Source organism: Bos javanicus, chromosome 19 (assembly GCF_032452875.1).
Source record: "Bos javanicus breed banteng chromosome 19, ARS-OSU_banteng_1.0, whole genome shotgun sequence".
Lineage (NCBI taxonomy): Eukaryota > Metazoa > Chordata > Mammalia > Artiodactyla > Bovidae > Bos > Bos javanicus.
This window is the reverse complement of record NC_083886.1, coordinates 26,789,228-26,809,192: the sequence shown is the minus strand read 5'-3', so window position 1 is coordinate 26,809,192 and position 19,965 is coordinate 26,789,228. Positions and strand designations below refer to the sequence as shown.

The window sequence follows — 19,965 nt, the reverse complement described above, 5'->3', positions numbered from 1 at the left end:
TCCCCCTAGAGAGTGAGTGGGACCCAAAAAACCCAGAACCCTTAAAAGTTTTGACTGCCGTGAGAAACCACTGGCATACAGGAGGCCAAACCTGGGTCAGCCGGTCTGGGCCATGAACCCAGCCTGAGGCAGCCCAGTCACCCCTCCAGAACCCATCCCTCAGTGCTCAGAACCTTCCCCTCCTCCCGTGGGCCCAGCTTCGTCCTTCTCTAGGGGCAGGAGTTAAGGTGGAGTGGGGGTAAGGCAGTGGCCCTTCTTTTCCGTTCCATTCTTTCTGCAGCTACACAGCAACCTAAAGCAGTCCGCCTGCAAAGGAGGTGAGATGGGTATTTAGACGGTAAAACTACAAAGGAAAATCAAAGAGATTTCCGTAAAAGTCAAGGGAGGGAGGCCAGAGAGCAGGGGCAGGGGTTGCTTCTGGGGTCTCAGCAGCGTTCTGTTTCTTCACCCAGCTGATGGTTACATGGTGGAGGGGGTGCGGTTCATAAGTATTCATGCTACTAGGCTTTACATTTTAGGCATTTTCTGTCCCTGATATCATTCACAGCAGAAGAAAAAGTTCTAACTGGGTCTTGCACTGCTCGCTCTCTTCCTCTGCTTCAGTTGTTTTGCAGAGAGTCGAAAGGCACATGTGAGGATTTCCCCATTGTCCAGCGGTGGGAACTCTGCGCTTCCACTTCAGGGGGCACAAAGTTTGATCCCTTGAGAAACTAAGAGCATGCATGCCAAGCAACACAGTTGGGAAAAAAGGCACACACACCCAGGGGTCCAACTCACAGATTTGGCCCATGGCTGGTCAGACTGGGGGATGTGAGGGGAAGGGGCTGTTGAAGCTGATGCCAGAGGTTTCCATTTCACTTCTGAGAAGAAAGAGGTGCTCAGGCCATAACCTCTAGATGGACCCCAGTCCCTGCTTGGCCCCCAAACTAACCTCTAAATGGGCCTCATAAAAACAGAACTCTAATAATCCCAGTTCCCTCTGAAAATTCAGCAAAGGCTCCCTACTGCCATCAGGATAAATTCTAAGCTCCTTCCCCGGCCTATAGGATCCTGCCAGCCCTGCCTCCTGCCACCCAGCCCCTAGCCTCTCCATCTTGCTTGGCCTTCCTCTGCTCCTGGAACTTGGTGGTACTCTGGCCTCCCAAAATAGACCCCTCTGTTGGAAAAACTCTTCTGTTTTGCCCCCTAACTCCTCAGCTAAAACACCATATGCTAAGGGAAACCTGCCCGACCCCCAATTCCTTTTATATCCTTTCATCATCTCCTAGCATCTCACATTCATGACATTTAACACAGTTTAACATCTGCTTCTTCCAACACACTGGCAATTCTAGGAGGTCAAGTTTACTGGAGAAAGTACTCTGTTGGACAGGGAGCCCTTAGGGCAGGGCAAGGCTGGAGCTCCTTCTCTTCCTCCAACCTCCTCCCCAAGAGTCATGGATGGAGCTGGACCTAGAAAACCTCAGCCTTGGACCACGGACTGGTTTTTAGTTCTTGCAAGGAGGACCAAGAGCCCCTGCACCCACCACTCCTTCCCTGGGAGCCTGCTCCCCTCCGTACATCCTCCTTTCCACTCCTACACTCCTACACTCCACCCTCCTCGAAAGGCAATGAGAGAGGCTCCTCATTCAGAAGAAAATGTTTCTTCCTTCTTTTATTGCCATGGAGACTGCTCTCCTTCACCTGCCCTGTCAGTCATGGAGATGAGGGAGGGGGGCCAAAAGCTCCAAGCAGGGAGGGCCTCTGGGGCATCACCACCTCCGTCCTGACACTTGAGGAGGCCATGGAACCCAAGGTTAGGAATTCAGGTTTCAGAGTCAGATCTCCAGGATTTAAGTTGCAGCTCCACTCTCTGTTCCCTCTTGGGCGAGACACCTCACCTGTCTGAATCTCAGTTTTGTCATGTGTAATGGGAATAAAAATAGCTCCTACTTCATAGTGTTGCTGTGAGGATTAAGGAAGATTAAGAAAGGAAATGCACTTAGCACACACATGTAAGGGCTTGACATATATAAACTATTGTATCAGTGCCCATGATGTACGTGCCAGGCACTAGGACAGGCAGACAGGCGTGGATGGACAATGGCGAAAGACAATCCAATTTGAGAGGCTTTGTTTCCAAGTGCGTCATCTTCCCTGAGTCTTTCACACACATTCAGCTTAGTTTCCAGAAAAATAATAACTCTTTCTTTTCCCCTTCATCTTTCACTGGAAGAGGACATGAATGAAATTCCCTAATTACAATAACAAATTCAACAAGCATACCAGAAGTGTGGGAACAAACACTTCAGATGCTTTGGAAACAACTCAACTGGGGAAGAAGTTGAACATGCAGAACAGAGCAGGGTTTTTCAAACCACAGCTCGGAACTCTTAGTGAACCACTGAAAAACAAATGCAGCAAGTTGTCACCAGCATTTTCAAAAAATTAAATACTGAATAGAAATTATGTCAAAGCACCCCACACATTGTCAAGTATTGTTTCAGGAAGATTTTGTTTCAGTTACACATAGGTATGTGTGCTGGGGGGGGGGGCGGGTCTCACCTGAGTCCTTGGCCCCCCAGACATGATGTTCTTTGTGGGAGAAGATCCCCACCCCCAAATACACACATACACACACACACACACACGTTCTTTGCTTGGTGAACTCATTCTGTAGGTCTCAGCTTTAAGTGACATAATTTTTGTGTCATAATTCTCTTTGATGAATTGAGGATTTGTTATTTGACTCATCCATGTCTGTCTTTCCCCCACATACCAGGTTTGAGCTAGTTCACCAAGTTAGTTCACCCGTTTGGTTCACCTTTGTGGATCATTGTCAGCACAGAGCTTAATCTATCAGACACAAGTAAATAATTGGAAGGACAGGTGAGGGGAATGAGGAAGGAGAAAAGGGGGGTTGAGAGACACCAGCGTGACCTTGTTGGAGCATGTTGGTTTAAGGTGCCCACCGCACCCAGGAGGAGAAGGGGAGCCAGGTGCTGGTTGGGTACAACTGTGGGGAGAGGTGCAGCCTGAGGAGAGGCCATGTGCTATGCTGGAGAGGCTCATGGACCCTGGTCCCAGGGTGACAGAGTTTGAATCCTTGCTGCATATAAACAGGAAAATTGACCCGACCTCCCCACACCTCCATTTCCTCATCTAGTCCCAGGCTGCAGCGAGGGGCTCTTGAGTCCCTCCTGTAAAGTGCTTGGAAATTAGTACCTGGTGCATAGTGCACAGGTGCGTGTGCTCAGCTGTGTCCAACTCTGTGCTGTGCTTAGCTGCTCAGTTGTGTCCCACTCTTGCGACTCCATAGACTATAGCCTGCCAGACTCTTATGTCCATGGGATTCTCCAGGCAAGAATACTGGAGTGGGTTGTCATTTCCTTCTCCAGTCCAACTCTTTAGGACTGCATAGACTGTAGCCCTCCAGGCTGCTCTGTCCATGGAATTTTCTAGGCAAGAATACTGGAGTGGGTTGCCATTCTCTTCTCCAGGGGATCCTCCCAACCCAAAGATCGGACCCATGTCTCCCTCCTCTCCTGCATTGACAGGCAGATTCTTTAATCACTGCACCACGGCCAGGTGCATAGTAAGTGACTCGTTTGAATCGGTCTCCTCCCATGGGGAGAGTCCCTTTACCAGGGTGTGGGGGAGATGACCCAGAGGTGAATAACAGGGTTAAGGACTGACCTTCAAGGGACCCATAAGTTGAAACTCGGGAATGGGGGGGTTTTATTTGGGGGGGGGGGCAGGTTCCAGGTGAGGAAGGCAGTGAGGAAACGGAGTAGGGACTACTTTGAGGGGGAGGGGGGAGGGGGCTTTCTAAATGGTGAATTTTTTAGCTTGGATGCTAAAGGGAAGGAGGGAGGCACTCAGCTGGATAGAGGGGATGGTCAGTGGGACAGGGGTGGGGGCCGTACTTGGAGTGGGGGTAGGGGGCTGGGGAGGTGCACTCAATCTGTCCCCTCTTCCAGGATGGGTTTTCCTGGGGATCCGTGCGGGTGGCAAGTTTGGTGAACTGAAGGACAGTCTCAGGAAGGCAGAGGGTCATGAGGAAAGTTGGAAACAAAATTTCCACAGCAACCCAAGGCTCCGAGTTCCCAGCCCAGGCTCTTTCTGACAAAACCACTGAGACCTTCAGGCAGGATAGGAGGGACTCTTAGGAGCCGGGGACCCCGCCTCGCCCCGCCCAGTCAGGCCAGCCAGAACCCTTTATAAAGTTAAGGATGGGGTCAGTGGCCCGAGACCGAGCGTCAGTAGATGGCGCCGGGGCTGAGCCGGCGCGGGCTACGGATTCTGCAGGAAACTCGGGCGGGACCCGTAGATACAAAGGTTCCTCTAAGCCCGGCTCCCTGCCCAGCGGGCCTCCAGAAAATGAATGGGGACGGCCGGGCCAATCCGAGAGCAGGATTCACAGCCACTGGCGTAGGAGCCAATCGGATCCCTGGCGTGGCCGCGAGGCGGGGGCGGAGCCAATCAGCTGTGAGGACAGGACCAGGGGGGCGGATCCGCGCGGTGTTTCAAATCGACTGGATGGGCGAGGAGCGGCTATGCTCGTCGTCTGGTCAGCCTCGGGAGCTGTTGGGTGAGTGCGGGCCGGGGCGTGGTGGGGTTCTGTTCAGAAGGGACGGGAGCAGGTGGGGTGGGGACCTCTAGTTAGGACGGGCACGGCATGTGGGGCTTCTTGGTATAGCCGGATGGACATCGGGGTGTCTGGTCAGCCCACCTCCGCGCGTTGGGTTAGGGCGAGCTCGTGAAAGAGTCCCTAGTCCAGCCTTGGGCCAAGTGCTGAGGCTCAGCGAAGGCCGGCGGGTCCTGACTGCCTCCCTCCCAGCCTGAGGCAGATAACGGAAAGTAGGCTGGGATGAAAAGACAGTTAATCCAGACACTCACAGCAAGGGACGCCTTGCTGGCCGGACTTGTTCAGACTCTGCCCTCTCCCGGGCCTCGCTGACCTCACTTCTAGGAAGAATTCCTCTTTCCTGCACCCACGGTTGACAAGCGCCCCACCCCATGGGCCCCAGGACAGGAATCTCTTCCTCTGGTACCCGGTGTCTCACTGGATCCTGGGAGTGGGATGGGGGATACCCTGATGATCTCCCATTGATCTCCTCCCCAGGGTCTGTGGGAACAGAACAGACTCTTGAACAGTCAGATGGCTTCTCGATGGCCAGCTGTGGGGGCTTCCCTGCGTCGGAGGTCTCTCCAGAACCAGGAGCGGTTGGAGGAGAGCGAGGCCCTGCAGCCTGTAGCCGGCCACCCAGACACCTCCAGCGGGGCCCTGGGCTCCCTGTGCAGACAGTTCCAGAGACGGCTGCCCCTGAGAGCAGTCAGCCTCAACCTCGGGGTGGGCCCCTCCTGGAAACGCCTGGAAACCCCAGAGCCAGGGCAGCAGGGCCTCCAGGCTGCAGCTCGCTCAGCTAAGAGCACCTTGGGTGCCATGTCCCAGGTAATGCCGACCATGTCCAGGTATGGATGTAGGGCTTCCTTGATGTGGAAAAATGGCTGCCCCCAAAGAGCCCCCAAGAATAGAGACTCTGTGAAGACAGGGTCCTTGATTTATTACTGTGTCCCCAGCTCTCCAAACAATTCCTGGTACACAGTAGTGCATGCATGCTAAGTCGCTTCAGTCATGTCTGACTCTTTGTTACCCTATGGACTGTAGCTCACCAGGCTCCTCTGTACATGGGATTCTCTAGGCAAGAATACTGGGGTGGGTTGCCATGCCCTCCTCCAGGGGACCTTCCCAATCCAGGGATCAAGCCCATGTCTCCTATCTCTTCTGCATTGGCAGGCAGTTTCTTTACAACTAGCGCCATGGCACACAGTAGATGCTCAACAAATAGCTGAATGAGTGAATGAAAACAGTGTTGTGGAGGAAACAGAACATCACGAGACAAGATGATAGAGTTATACTGTGAGAGGAAATTGCATGCAAAGGGCTAATGGTGGGGGAACACCAAAAACAAGCTTAGTCAGTGAAGGCTTCCTGGAGGAGGTGACTCCATAGAATTCCCCCAGGAAAGGGGAGGTATGAGGAGGTAAGAGGAGTGTACAAGACAGGTGAAATAGTCCAGGCCCAGGGTTGAAGGAGAGCAAGATGCTGAAGAGAACTGGCAGGAACTTAGTCTGGGTATGGCTGGAGGACAGAGAGCAAGGCAGGGCGTGAGAAGGTAGGGTGTGTGCCAAACATGTTTAGAATTATTTCACTGTCTCCTGGGGGTAGGTGTGGTCTCCCCCGGTCCTCCCCTTTGAGTCTGTCCAGAAAGAGGGTTTGGATTTAGACCAATGCAGGCTTGGGCTGCCGTCTATGGGGTCACACAGAGTCGGACACGACTGAAGTGACTTAGCAGCAGCAGGCTCCATGAGCCAGAGAGGTTCTGCTGCTGCCCATGCACTTATCCCTGGGGGCCTGAGCTGGGTCCCTGCCATGGACCTGTGGCCTCATGGACTCATTCGCATCCTTCACTCTGAGCCTAAAGGCTGCCTGGATCTGTAGGACCAGCTGGTGGGCTGAGGGGTTGGGGGATGCCCTGAGGAATCAGGTAGCTCACTCCTGGCTTGTCCACACTGACTTTTCCATGTCACAGAGGATCCAGGAGTCCTGCCAAAGTGGCACCAAGTGGCTGGTGGAAACCCAGGTGAAAGCCAGGAGGAGGAAGAGAGGGGCCCAGAAGGGCAGTAGCCCCCCAGCTCACAGCCTGAGCCAGAGGAGCACTCGGCTATCTGTGGCCGCCCCTGCCCACTCAACCCTGGACCCCTGGGAGAAAGAGTACCACCGCCTCTCTGTCCAGATGAGCTCCCGTGCCCACCCTTGGCGACGGTCCAGAAGGGAGGCTGCCTTCCGGAGCCCCTACTCCTCGGCAGAGCCCCTCTGCTCCCCTAGGTGAGTGGGGTAGTGCCTGCCCTTCAAATACTAACTGGGCCCTGGGGGCTGCTGAGCACCTTCAGGACACCCTGAGCTGAGCCACATCCATGCTCTGGCTCAGCTCTGCGCCCCACTATGGGGGACCTGGGGAGGTCCTTCTGGGCCTGAGTTTCCCCACCTGCCAAAGGAAGAGGCAAGCTTAACTCTAAGACTATCACAGTCATCCAAGCTCCACCAAAAGTTTTTGAAGCCACCTGGCGGGGTCAGTGGGTGGATGCTCACCTATCTGCAGGATCATCTACCCTTGACAATGGCCTCCAGCTGTTCTCTGCCATCTGCTCCAAGCCCCTCTGACAACACTTCCTAGAATGGGGGTCTGGGATGATCAGGTCCCAGCCCACATGGTCATCTCTGGGGCCTGTACACCAGGTCCCAGTGCTGGGTTAGAATAGGCTCCTGCCACAGGTTTCCAGCTAGTGACTGATATGCATGGCTTTTCCTTCTGTCCAGTGAGTCTGACAGTGACCTGGAGCCTGTGGGGGCAGGAATCCGGCATCTCCAAAAGGTGTCCCAAGAGCTAGAGGAGGCCATCGTAGCGGAGGACAGGTGAGCCAGCTTACCGTGCTTCAAAGGACATGGCCAGGAGAGTCCCCTGCGAGCCAGCCCACTTTTTTAGGCAGGTCTCTTGTTCAGACTCTGCTGTGTGAGTCTAACAATCTCTCTCCCTCTCTGAGCCTCTGCAACATGCCCTGGTCTCCTCCTTGATCAAATATTTAGGTTGGGGTGGTAGTTAAGGACACACCTGGATGGATGTGGCCCCCCGGGCCCTGGGCCCCAAAATGTGTCTATCACATGTGACGGGGTACCTGGTTCCTGAAAGATCCACCCTTCTTCCACCACTCACTCTCCATGGTTCCTCTCCACCATGCCCACCCTGGAACTGGCGAAAGTGACGTGGCTGCTGTGAAATGCCTGGTCTGTCTGCTTAGGACCCTGTCCTGGGGCAGCACCTGCGCCTGGAGCTGCCCTAACTGGGGTCATACGTACGTGGCTGTGATAGGCTCTGAGGTGGGTCCCCGCTGGCGCTGACTACACGCCAAGTGGGCCGTGTACCCACCACACTGCCAGGTCTGGTCTTGTCTAGCCTGGGTGGGGAGGGCCCCTCAGAGCCTGAAGCACCCAGGACAGACAGCAGCACTGTCCCCACCGCTCTCCCATCTCTAGTGGCGACATGACTGTTTCTCTCATCCGAGACTGAGGACAGCACCCTTCAGGTAATGCCCTCCTTCCAAGTGTCTTTCTCAGAGCTTTCTTCTCCCTCGCCCTCCTCCTCCTTCTCCTCTTCCTCCATGAGCTCGTAGGCATATCTGGAACTGAGTCTTTGCTGGAAAAAGATGTAGAGTTGATGGGCCCCACAGAGCCGAAAGCATGCAAATCCTCTGATCTGCTGGGAGCCAGGGCTGTGGCTAACCTCACTGAGCCCATCACTGATGGAGCACACGCGGGGCACCCCCAACAGCCACAACCACCTTCCAGAACCTCATTTGGTGGGGGGGGCAGTCTCTGGTGTTCCCATTTCCCCTGGGGTATGAAGGAGCTCTGTCTTGCAGGAAGCAAGCCATAGCTGACCACCATGCCCTCATACTCAGGATCCACACCTCCCGGGAGTTGCTGGTGATGCCCCTGAGCTGCCACAAACAAGGACCTGACTCACAAAGCCCCAGGTGGGGGCTGCTTGGGGTCCTCTGCTTTCCTGCTTCAGCCACCTCCCGGCCCACCAGGGACCACCTGCCACAGCCTGCAAGCGACTCAGGGAGATCTCGGAGGGGTGGGGGGAACCATTCATTCTACTTCCCTTTGGGGCTTAGGAACTCAACCCATGTATGAGCTTTACAGTTGCTTCGTTTGTAATGTGAAGTGCAGATGGCAGGTAATATTTGAGAGCCTGAGCTATGTATCCAGGAGTGGGGTCTACAAAGAGTCAGACCATATTATCACCAGTGCGGGGGCTCTTGAGAACCCAGATTTAGCCCTACTTCCCACACAAGAACCCCAGAAGGAGGGGTGGGAGAGGTTTCCAGGCCCCAGATCCTGGGTCCACAGGGACCTATTCTCATTCTCAGCACAGGGCACTGTGGGCGTAGAGGGCACACACTATTCAGTAGCGATTTCTGCCCTTTGTAAATTATTTAAGAAATCTGCTTTGTCATTTTATTAGAAAGAAGCCAGTGTGTGACTTTCCTGGATCACACTGGTTTTTCATAATAAAGACTCTTTCTGTAGCTGGCATCTGTTTGCTGCCATCGCTACCCCCCACACCGCTCTGGGCAATAGGTCTGGGACCTGGCTTTGTCACCATCACCCACCCCAACTCTGAGCCAGCCTGCCCTCAGATCAGGGGGAACACGAGCCACGGGAAAGGTCTCTCGGCTTAGTCCAGAGCAAGGTATGTTTTAAAGGCAAATAAGGTTTTTATTTAAGTGACAACATTTGAGAGTTAAAAACCAGCTCACATCAAAATCAAGACCAGTTGTAAAAATCTTTTTAACTTCATAGTGCTGTTTTTGTCTTGTTAGAAATCTCATATTTTACATTTTCTTTTCTAATGGATTTTGTACAAGGCAGCCATGAGAAATAGAATAAATCTTTTTCACCACAGAACCATCCACCACAAATAATACTGCGAGTTGCACACTTAGGAACAGTCAGACAGACAAGATCCGACGGGCTGCCATCACCAAGTAAACAAACAGAAAAGGACAGCGGGGTCCGAGGGCAGGAGTCCCCACCAGCCGGCCGCCCTACGGTCCCACCCCTCCTTGATGTCACCTGCCTCTCCTTCTGTGCATGAGGGTGGGGGACAAACTCTTGATTTTTTTTTTTTTTTTCCCCAATCACCCTGTTGGTTTCTCAGCCAGGAGTCAAGGACCCAGGCCATGCCTCGCTGCTTGGACTGAACCCTACTTAGGATTTTTAAGAAAGTTCCCCCATGCCCGGGGTCAGGGGAAGGGGAGGGGACGTTTCCTTTGGCTGAGCCAAAAGAGAGTAGGTTTCCAGAGCACTTGGCACCCCAACCCCCCGGGGATTCGGCAGGAAGGTTGGTCATTTAAGGCGGGGTCAAGTTGAGGCTCCGCAGGCAAGGCACCCCTCCCGGGCAGAGCTGCACCTGGGCTGGGTGGGTGAGTGTCCCCGCAAAACCGGCACCACCTCGGGACCCATTTCCACATGCCTCGGGGTCCGGCTTCCATTGAAACACTGGCGCCATGTTTTTTCTGCAGGGCACTTCCGGGGCGTGGTTCTGGGCTCCAAAGTGATAAAAGTACAGTTTAAAAACCATGAGATCCAGCCTCCCCCCTTTCCTAGAGCCCACCCCCAGTAATGTCTGGAATACTGGGGTTCAAAATTGTTTATTTTCTGTGGCCCAGCACCCAGACTGGAGGGCCATTTACCCAAGTGCAGGAAAGAGTCCGACTTTTTTTTTTTTCAATGTATCTGTTGCGGAGCCTAAGAGAGGAGTTGAGATCTTTAGAAAAATGCCATGAGGCTGGAAGAGCAGGCCCTGGCTACAGATGCACCCTGAACCCCCAACAGGGTGAAGGAAGGGGAAGGCAGCAGGCAGGCCATCTATCGGGATAGCCCCCTGGACTAGGAAGAACAAACATGCCACGCAAGAAACAAGGAGCTTTGGTCAGGCAGGAAGATCTGTTTCCCAGCCCCTGGGAGCAGGCACACCAGGAGCTGGAAGGATTCTCTAGGAAACAGCCGGATTGGGGGTCACAGAACTACTCCAGGAGAGGCAGCGGCAACCCCTCCAGAGAACACAAGTTGGTTCTTTGTTTTTCTCCAACTCAACTGGATGGACAAAAATCAAACAAACCACTAGCAGAGAAAGTGCATACTGGTTACAGAGTTGCCATGAAAGCAGTACTGAAACGAGTCTGATCACTATACAGAACCCCACGTACACACATTTACACACACCAACTGCAGCTCCCAAAACACTGTGTTCAGAATACCTCATTGTACACCTTCCATATCAAGCTGCAAGTCATCAGAGCCCCAAACCGGAGCTCTGGAAAGGAAAGGGTGCGGGCCCTCTGCTGGGGCTCACGTCCCAGCTCTGACCCCCACAACCACAGAATCGTGTTCCCCCACACTCCAAATTCTTCAGGGTCCCAGCCTCTCTTGCTCCCAGGCTGGGGTTCTCAGAAAAAAAAGGGGTAGAGGTACTCTAGCTGGGGGAAAAGTATCTCACGCTAATTATTTCATCACTTGAGAGTAATACATCAGTGGCTTTTGCAAAAAGGAGATGGATTTCAGAGAAGCAGACTATCTCTGCCCGAGTTTAATTCAGGGTCTATTTTGGAAAGGAGGGGAGAGATTGGCTTTGGGGTGGCTATGCCATAGGAGCTGGTGCCCAATGGAGAGCCAAGAAGGGTAAAATGTTAAAGGAGGGATGGGCCTGTCGTGAACCACCAAAGGCAGGACCAGAGAAGAAGCTGGGGGCGATCACCCTTCCCTGACAGACTTGCCAGCAGCTCTGGGTTTGGGTGCAGATGCAGCGCTGGAAGTGGAGCTGGAGAAGACACAGTTCTCATAAAGCAGGGGTGGGGGGCTGGGAGCCCGGACCCCTCCAGCCCCAGAGGGGCGTCGAGTGTGCCAGGTGATTCACAACAGCAGGGCCAGTTGCCCCCACCAGCAGCCGCCACTGGCGAGGACCCTGGCCACATGGGAGCTGCGAGAGGTAGACAGCAGAAGCAACACCAAGCAAAACAGGTGCCTGCTGGGCGAACAGACGTCTGGGCCCCGGGGCAGCCCAGCCCCCGACACAGAGCCCGGCTAAAAGAGCTGGACTAGCCTCAGCGACAGCCCGGAGGGACTCGGAGGCGGCCCGGGAAGCACCCCACACGGCAGGCATGGGTCTGGGCCAGGAAGCAGGAGAAGTGCAGGGGACCAATGCCCTGGCCAGGGGCTCAGCAGCAGGAAGGCCTGGGCAGAATTTGAGGGAACCCCAGGAGAGCCAAGCCCTGCCAACCTCAAGGGACGACCCAAGAGGAGGTTATAGGCATCAAACCAAGCTGAGTGGCCGGGGGAAGGGCAGAGAACACAACAGTTTGAGCCAAAATTACATGAACCCCCGGAGCTCTGGGACCTCAGCTGTCTACCTTCCAGGAGCCAAGGGGAGAAATCACTCTGAGCCGAGCTGGGGAGGAGGAGCCAGGCCAGGGCCTGCGGGGAGATGTCTCTGTTCCTGGGACACCAGGTTTGGGCATCAGTGCAAAGCAACATCTCCACGGAGCAGGGACCCCCTTTCCCAGCAACCCCCGCAGGGGGGCTTCCTTGGAAGTGGTGGGCCCCCAGAGCCCCTCTCTCAGTCTGCGGGGAGGGTATAGATCACTGGGCACTCTGAAGGGCTCTTAGGCCTGAAAAGCCGCAGAGGGCAGAAGTGCAGGACAGGCTAGGAGTCAAAAACGCCCCACGATCTCAGCTGGGGAGACCCCTCCAATTACAGAAGGAAGGCAGGGCCCAGCGAGGGCAAGCAACAGGCTCAAGGGTTCTCAGCCAGCCCAGCTAGGCCAGAGCCCAGGGCCGCAGCCTCACGGCGGAGGGCACCAGGGCAGGACTCCGGGAAGAGGCAGGACTGTCCTCCAGGGCCCTGGGAGAAAGGCAAGGATACAGAGGACAAGAAAGGGGGGACCATAGACAGCTGCAGGAGGACAGACCGTCAGCACCAGACCCCGCCCCCAACCGTCTTTGGACAGACAGCTCAAACATAGGATGAACCTACTGGACATCCTCTCACTCCCAGAAAGTGGCCACTTGGCCACAGGCGAGCCAGGCCCAGGATGGTGACCTGGGACGTAGCCAGGGGGCGGGCACAAATGCCACTTGCCCCTCTCCCCTTACCCCAGCAGGCAACCAAGAAGCTGCACTTGCCAGCGGCTGTTGGTCCCTGACTGGGGGGCGCCTCCGTTTAGGGCCTGCCAACCATCACTGCCGAAGCCTCCGGAACTCAGAGAGATGGTCGACTTTGTCAAACACTCGGGCTCCAGGCAAGCCTGCCCCCGGGGGTTACACAGACATCCACCCTGACTGGGGCTTGCCTTGCAGGCGTAGGGGAGCAGCAGCGACTGCATTGAGACCCCTGGATCTCACCCCTTTGCCGCCCAGGGAGCCTCCCCGCCAAGGCCAGGCAGGGTCCCTCCCGCCTCGCTGGTTAGACACTTTGCTGGACAGACACGGGAGGGAAAAAGCAGGAAACAGCCTGTGTCTGCCGGGGACAAGGCAGCCCCTCCCGTCCCCGCAGGCAGCCCTGGTGGGCCCCCCACGACCTTGCTCTGCTGCACCGCCCAGCCCTCAGGGCACCGACTCGAACTTGGGGGGCCCGCGCGCCCAGCTGAGCGCGGGCAGGGGCCGCTCGTGGTCCTTGTCGGACTCGGGCTGGCTCTGGGCCCGCTCGGGCTTGGGGTTGGCGGGCGGGTCGGGCTGCTGAACCGACATGGTCCGGCGCAGGTGGTTGCGCTTCCGCAGGAAGTCAGGCTGTGCGTGGAGGCCGAAGCTGCCCTTGCGTAGGATCATGCGCGAGCTGTTCTTTTTGGGGCGCGAGCGGTGGCCAGCCTCCAGCGCCGCCAAGTGCGCCGCGTAGCCCTCGCTCAGGAACTGCGGAGGGGACAGGCGTCAGGACAGCGCGGGCAGGCGGGCCCTGGTCCGGTCTCCAACCCCCGCCCCCACCAGCCCCAACATCGCCCCTTCCCTGGAGCACCCAGCTTCTCCCCGACCCAGGTTGCTCATTACTCTTAGAGGCTCCCTGTCTGGCTTGGTACAACTGAGTGCTTCGGTCTGACCCACGGGTCACACCTGGGATTCCTGGATTCCTGAAGCTCTCTCATCCTTGTCACTTTCACTAAGGTCCCCCAAAGGTAAGTCTCTCCCCTCCTCCAGCTTCTACCCCAGGGAACTTCACTGATGTTTTCCTGGTCCCCACAGTGGCCCTCCTGGCCAATCCCTTCTGCTGGGCCTGCAGAACCTTGCTACTCAAAGTGTGGGCCGTGGACCACCAGCATCAGCAGAACCTGGATCTTTGACAGGCAGACTGTCAGGCCCCACCCCAGGCCTAGGAATCTGAATCTGCATTTAAACAAGCTCCCCAGGTCATCCGTGTGCAGGTTAGAGTTAAGAAGCCCTACTCTAACAGTCCCCATTCTGAGGTCCCACCATCTCTGCCCTTCTACCTGATGCTCACTCTCAAGCACCTCCATTCAACATGGTACAAAGAGATCATTATCACCTTCCCATCAATCACCTGCTTCTCAATCCCAGTAATGGTACTACCTGCCTGGTTGCCCAGGGCTTCCCAGGTGGCGCTAGTGGTAAAGAACCTGCCTGCCAGTGCAGGAGATGTAAGAGACGGGGGTTCGATCCCTGGGTCGGGAAGATCCCCTGGAGAAGGGTATAGCAACCCACTCCAGTATTCTTGCCTGGAGAATCCCGTGAACAGAGGAGCCTGGCGGGCTACGGTCCATGGTGTTGCAAAGAGTCAGACACGACTGAAGCAACTTAGCACACATGCACCTGGTTGCCCAGGTCAGAAACCAAGGGCCAGCCTTGACATTCCGTTTCTCCCATCCTGAGAATCTGATCCCTTCGTTACCAAATCCAATCCATCCTGCTTTAGAAGTGCCTCTCAAACCGTAGGCCTTCACTACCCTGCTGCCACCCTGCCGTTGCTCCCCTCCCCTCTTCCCTTCCTCTGATGCTCCCTCCAACCACAGCCTGAGGGATCTCTCTGAATCATGAACCCCCTCCACAGCCATCCAGTCCCAACTTTGGCAAGACACACAGGCCGTCCGCCATGCACCGCACCAAGCCCTGCTCCGGCTCCCTCCCGCATCACCCTCAGCCAAGCTGAGTCACTTGCAGTCAGTTCCCAGAATATACACTTGCTCTGCCACCTCCTGACCCTTCCTTTTGCTGCTGCCTCTGTCATAAAGGCTCATCCAAGCTCAGGCCCTTCATGGACAACCCCTTCCAACTTTCAAAAAAATCAACCTTGTCCCTGAGTCAGGTTTAGCTGCTCCTCTTTAGGGCCCACAATTCTCTGTCTCCCCTGCCATTCTTTATGGCTATTGCCACACTGCACTGTCGTTGTTGGCTAGTTTTTCCACCTCCCCTTCTAGACTAGATGACGTGACATCTGAGTCCACCTACACCCCGCACAGGTACCCAGTTGTGTTTGTCGAATGAGTGAATGAGCAAGTGAAAGAACGAACAGATGACTGAATGAACAAACAACGGAATAAACCACCTTCTCCCCCTCTCTGCTTCTACCGGCCCCACACCCCCACCTCCACCCACCTGGCACTGGGTTTGGTACTTCTTGGTGGGCCGGCCCACAATGAAGATCTGGGAGGGCGGCAGGCCCAGCACGCTGTAGACGGAGATGTCCTTCGTGGAGCCGTAGGCTGCGCTGATTTTGATGAAACACTGAAATACAGGGCAGCTGATGGGGGCAGGGGCAGCGCATCCGCCACGAAGGATTCCTAGATGTCCCCCCGGGGAGCACTGGTGGGGGGCCCTTTTCTGCACACAGACAGACTCCAGGTCATGGGTCCACCTTGCATCAGGGGCCACCCTCTGCAGTGGCCTCCCCTTCCTAAACCTCACCATTCTCATCCATCAGTGGAGATGGAGGAGATACACACCTTGCTGGGCAGTAAAAGGACCAATGAGATACACATGAGTGTGCTTTGCCAACTGGGCATCTGCTTGGACAATCGGAGCATGTGGGGTAAAGGAGGGGCTCCCCCCAGGTTAAGGGAGGAGGAGCGGCCGAGGAGGAGGGTGGCCAAGGACTCACCCCTCCCTGGCCAAAGCCCCTCCCCCGCCGGACGCTCACCTCCTGCATCAGGTTGCGCAGGAAGATGGCCTTCTGCCGTAGCGGGTCGTGCACCAGCCCGTCGGAGAAGAAGATCATGCCCTGTGGGAAGTTGTGCTGGGACAGCCACGACACCACCCGCTGCTTCTGCATGTCTGGCCGTCCTGTGATGTAGAGGATCATGTAGCCCAGGTCCTGCCAGTGCCTAGGGAGAGAGTATTTCAGGGTCCAGCCCTCGCCCAGTGCAAGCCACCCACTGCCCAGCAGCCCACACCCCCTGCTTTCCCCCCTACCCCCAAGAAGCTGGAGGAGCTGTTCCAGGGCATGGTAGGGGAAAACAAGGGGGACCCAGAAATTCACACCCCGAGTCCCCATGAGTCCTAGCCATTCCCCCCAGGTGCCAACCGCATGCCCACAGCCCAGCTGGTCCCCCACCCCTGCCCTCTCTGCTTGGGTCCCCTTCTCCCTGATGCCACTGCCATCACTCAAGTTTCTGGAGCCAGAGACAAGCCACTTGGATTCCTCCCTTTCCCTCCGTCTCCCTGCCAGTCAGCGAGCCTTTGATTCTACCAGGCAGCATCTTCACTCCACCCTCTCACTTTAACTCCACTGCTAAGCCTCAGCTCAGGCCTACTGAACTGGTCCCCAAGAACTCCTAGGACCGCTATCGGTCCACTTTTGGCATGCTGACGATTCAGAGTCCTGGAGGACAGTTTCTTGTGCCCATGACTTATTCTTCCACTGGACTGTGAGTTTCCTCCAACTAGGAGCTCTTTCTGCATCAGTCCCAGAGCATAGAGCCTGGCCCAGAACCGGCCTCGGAAGACTGGAGGGAGGCAGACAGGAAGGGAGGAACTCAAGTGGTACCTCTTTTGTTTTTCTCTTGGCAAAATCCTTTTGCACATTTCTCCACAGTACAACAGCCCTGGGAGGTTGTTTCCAGCCACACTTCCCACCCTGTCCTAAACTGGCCTCCAACACGCAATGGCCCTGAACTTATCCCTACACATGGTCTGTTCTTCCCTGTCCTTCTCACCTTCTTGGCCTATCAAACTCAGTCCTGTATTTTCTTCCTTTTGCCTTTCTGTTTGTGCTCATCTTTGTACAGTGGCATGGATTGAAATATATATGTGCCTGTCCTTCAAGGGCAGACTCAAATGCCACCTCTCCCAGGAAGCCTGCTCTGCTTTCTCCAATCAGCTATAAAAAGTCCAGTCTCTTAATTGGCACTGTGCGTTAGCTAGTCTCGAAAGAAGGGCCCCCCAGTGAGCCACGTGTCCCAGCATTCACACCTTTATGTGTTCCCTTCCTCTTTGAAACTGGGCTGATCCTGGGATTAGCTTGGAACTAATAGAACAAGTGTAGTGGGAAAGACACTGAATCCCAAGGCTGGGTGCTAAGAAGGCTTGTAGCTTCCAGCTGGGTATCTGGAAACCATAGTAGGCCAGTTACCAGCAGGGAAGCCGGTCACCAGGTACCAAGTCTGGCTAGTCTGAGATCACCCAGGCTGGCCACCTGGAGCAGCCACATGGAGAGAGAAAAAGACAGACCCCAGCCAAGGAACAAGATATAAGAATTCATCACCCATCTTGAACATCTTGAACATCCAGCCCTTAGATGACTCCCAGCCCAGACCACAATCTGACTACCATTTCTGGAGAGGCCCCCTCTGAGAACCTCCCAGCAGAACCCAATCAATCCACGGAACAATGTCATAGAATAATAAACTACTATCATAAGTCACTAAAAATGGAGCCATTTGCTCCATGGCGATTGGTAATCAGAACAATTTTATCCTGATTGGGATCTGAATGCAAGAGACCCGTCCTGATTCACTGTACAGAATGCTCTGACGGTGTTAGGCTAAACGGAGAGAGGGAGGCAGGGAGGAACAGAAGGCTGGAAGGTGGTGGAGCTTCTCAAGAACCCTCAGTAAATTACTCCTGCAGGTGAAGCTAGGACTCCTGGCTCCCAGCCCAGAGACTAGTGGAATTCCTAGAGGAAACTAGAAAAACACAGCCCACCTCCCGCACAGTCACTGGTTCCTTCCCCAGAGGATATGTCCCCTGCAGGAAGGAAGCACTCACCGGACAACGTCCACTGCCCCTGGCCGGACCTTGGGGTCACTTCCCATGATGGACACGCTGGCGGCAAAGGAGCCGTCGATGCTGAAGACCACGCACTCCATGCCCCGGGGCAGCACTGTGAGGTAGCTCATCGCGCAGGTCTGGTCACCCCTGAAAAGTGCCCACCTGGGGGTTAGCTGTGCACTCAGGGTCAGGTGTCAGCCTGAGGCCAACATCAGCCCTTGGTCAGAGTCAGAGCTCAATCGGGGCCAGGATGAGAGAGAAGCCGGTGGCACCTCCTGATGCTAAAGCTGTAACCACATCCATTTTCCTCTCTCCCAGCAGACAGGGATGGGGCTCAAGACAGCATCCCTAGGACCCCATCTTCTGAACAGGCCTGGAAGGGCCATGGAATTGGGTGAAACCACTGTGAGAATGTCCCCTGGGTCTGACCTGACGACCATCTTCACGGGATAGACACCGACCCCCAGGCGCCGGGGCCGTGGCACGCTGTATGTGATGCGCCCACTGCTGTTGGTGATCTCTGTGTCCAGGTGCACCCAGCGGCCGGAGGATGGCTCTGCCATCACCAGGATGTCCACCTGTAGGAGGCGAGGGGGCCAGGGGACTCGCTGAAAGCTGGGGAAGGGGCTGGACTTGGGAGCTCTCTGCCAAGACTGCAGGGCTCGGGGTCCCCACTTAATGCTAGTTCCTGGCTCCCACCTTCTCTTTCCACTGCAGCCACACCTGCTTCTCCAAAGCGTCCAGTCCATCCCTCACTGACATTCGCCCTCCCTGACCTGGGTGAGTGTCTCCCACCTCGTGCAACCAGCCCCTCCCCGCAGCCCTCGGCCCAGATGCCATCTGGTACCCAGGAAGGAGGGCCCAGCTTCTGTACCTTTTCGCCGGTCAGGGCCACCATGTCGAGGGGCCCGTACATGAACCTCCCCACCAGGACCTGGGGGCCGTCTTCGGCAGCTATCACGTCGTTGGCCCGGTGGTTGGCAGTGACGTTCTGGAAGGACAGAAACCAGTTCAACCTCTGCAAGGGGACTTGACCTTGCTTTTGATTTGCATTGTCCTCAGGATGGGTTGGAGGATGGTCCCCTGTGAAATCTTGCCTTTCTTCCTTATTAATCCCATTAAAGTTTCCAAGACGTGTCCCCACAGAACCCCTGAAGAAAACAGACCCTTAAAAACTTCACATCATCTCCAAGGCGTGCTAGACTCCCACAAATGAATATCCTCTGCTCTTAACGCTCCCCATGGCCCGGAGGTAACAGCCAGTCCTCAGAGCCTGGCATCCTTCTAGAAGGCCAGGCTGGAAACTTCGGGTCACCATCGCTTCTTCCTTCCACATCACGGCTCATATCCAGTAGCCATTTACCATCCGTCTTCGCTTAGTGGGCGATTTAAATGTGAAGAGTAGAGAGAACAGTGTAGGAAGCTTCATGTGGCTGGAAACCAGTCACAGCCTCTGGCTCCCTTCTTCCTTTGCAGGATCCCCCACCCCACCCCTGCCCCAATCCAGATTATTCTGGAGCATTCTGGGCATCGCATCATTTGTTTGTAACTATATCCCAGCATCCCCATCCTTTTTCATGTCTGGTTTTAATTCATTCCACAGCTCCCAGCCAGGACTACCTACCACTCCCAGCCTGGCTTCAAGACCCCAGATCACTGAATTTTTACAAAACTGCCTACATCAGTGTCTCTGCCCACACCCCAGGTACCTCTCTCGTGGACTCTGCTAGTAGCATCTTAAAGGAGCCCCTTATTCAAAACACAGCCCCCACGGCAGATTCACTGTCTTTACAAAGCACAGAACTTTTAAACTCCTGGCTCCAAATCCTGAGCCTGGCATCAAAACTTTGCTGGGAAACCATTTCAGTCCCCTCTCACGCTGCTGCCCTTGGAAGCTCAGCTGGTTCTTTCAGGTCAGGCTCTGCAGAGAGGCCTCAGGGCCTTCGCCCACACTGATTCCCCATCCCCCCGACCCCCTAACTCTCCACAGCATCCCTGGTCCTCTGTCTCCACATTCCGCCCATCCACTATGACCTGACTCAGCTTCATCCTCTCTAAGAAGCACTCAGGGACTCCCCAGACACAGTCTCTGCCACCGCTGCTGCTGCTAAGTTGCTTCAGTCGTGTCCGACTCTTTGCAACCCCAT

At 55.4% G+C, this 19,965-nt stretch overlaps 2 protein-coding genes across 5 annotated transcripts in view; one reads left to right on the top strand and one right to left on the bottom strand.

Moving 5' to 3' along the window:
- The first annotated feature begins 4,475 nt into the window (after window positions 1-4,475).
- PIMREG (PICALM interacting mitotic regulator) lies at window positions 4,476-9,135 on the top strand. Of its 3 annotated transcripts, none has more exons than XM_061390797.1 (6): window positions 4,476-4,570; window positions 5,105-5,434; window positions 6,576-6,871; window positions 7,364-7,459; window positions 8,078-8,127; window positions 8,503-9,135. In XM_061390797.1, the coding sequence occupies exons 2-5, from the start codon at window positions 5,141-5,143 to the stop codon at window positions 8,109-8,111; spliced, it is 720 nt and encodes a 239-aa protein (XP_061246781.1). In that variant the 5' UTR covers window positions 4,476-4,570; window positions 5,105-5,140; the 3' UTR covers window positions 8,112-8,127; window positions 8,503-9,135. The 3 variants fall into 3 exon arrangements, with proteins under 3 accessions (XP_061246781.1, XP_061246782.1, XP_061246779.1); XM_061390798.1 differs by having other exon boundaries at window positions 8,464-8,551; XM_061390795.1 differs by lacking the exon at window positions 8,078-8,127 and having other exon boundaries at window positions 8,464-9,135.
- A 165-nt stretch (window positions 9,136-9,300) lies between these two features.
- PITPNM3 (PITPNM family member 3) overlaps window positions 9,301-19,965 on the bottom strand; it is a 97,167-nt gene continuing 86,502 nt past the window's right edge. For both annotated transcript variants that reach the window (XM_061390793.1, XM_061390794.1), the window contains 6 exons: window positions 18,693-18,809; window positions 18,248-18,396; window positions 17,816-17,965; window positions 15,750-15,933; window positions 15,209-15,337; window positions 9,301-13,513 (listed from right to left, as the gene is read on the bottom strand). In XM_061390793.1, coding sequence (XP_061246777.1) covers window positions 13,211-13,513; window positions 15,209-15,337; window positions 15,750-15,933; window positions 17,816-17,965; window positions 18,248-18,396; window positions 18,693-18,809 — 1,032 coding nt within the window. In that variant the 3' untranslated portion in view covers window positions 9,301-13,210. The remainder of the gene's footprint in view (window positions 13,514-15,208; window positions 15,338-15,749; window positions 15,934-17,815; window positions 17,966-18,247; window positions 18,397-18,692; window positions 18,810-19,965) is intronic.

What these genes read in the sequence shown, in the direction of transcription:
- PIMREG (XM_061390795.1), top strand. Translation starts at nt 5,141, where the DNA reads ATGGCTTCTCGATGGCCAGCTGTGGGGGCTTCCCTGCGTCGGAGGTCT. An exon ending in GAGCCCCTCTGCTCCCCTAG is followed by an intron (nt 6,872 to 7,363) that starts GTGAGTGGGGTA and finishes CCTTCTGTCCAG; the next exon opens with TGAGTCTGACAGTGACCTGG. An exon ending in GCCATCGTAGCGGAGGACAG is followed by an intron (nt 7,460 to 8,463) that starts GTGAGCCAGCTT and finishes TCTGTCTTGCAG; the next exon opens with GAAGCAAGCCATAGCTGACC.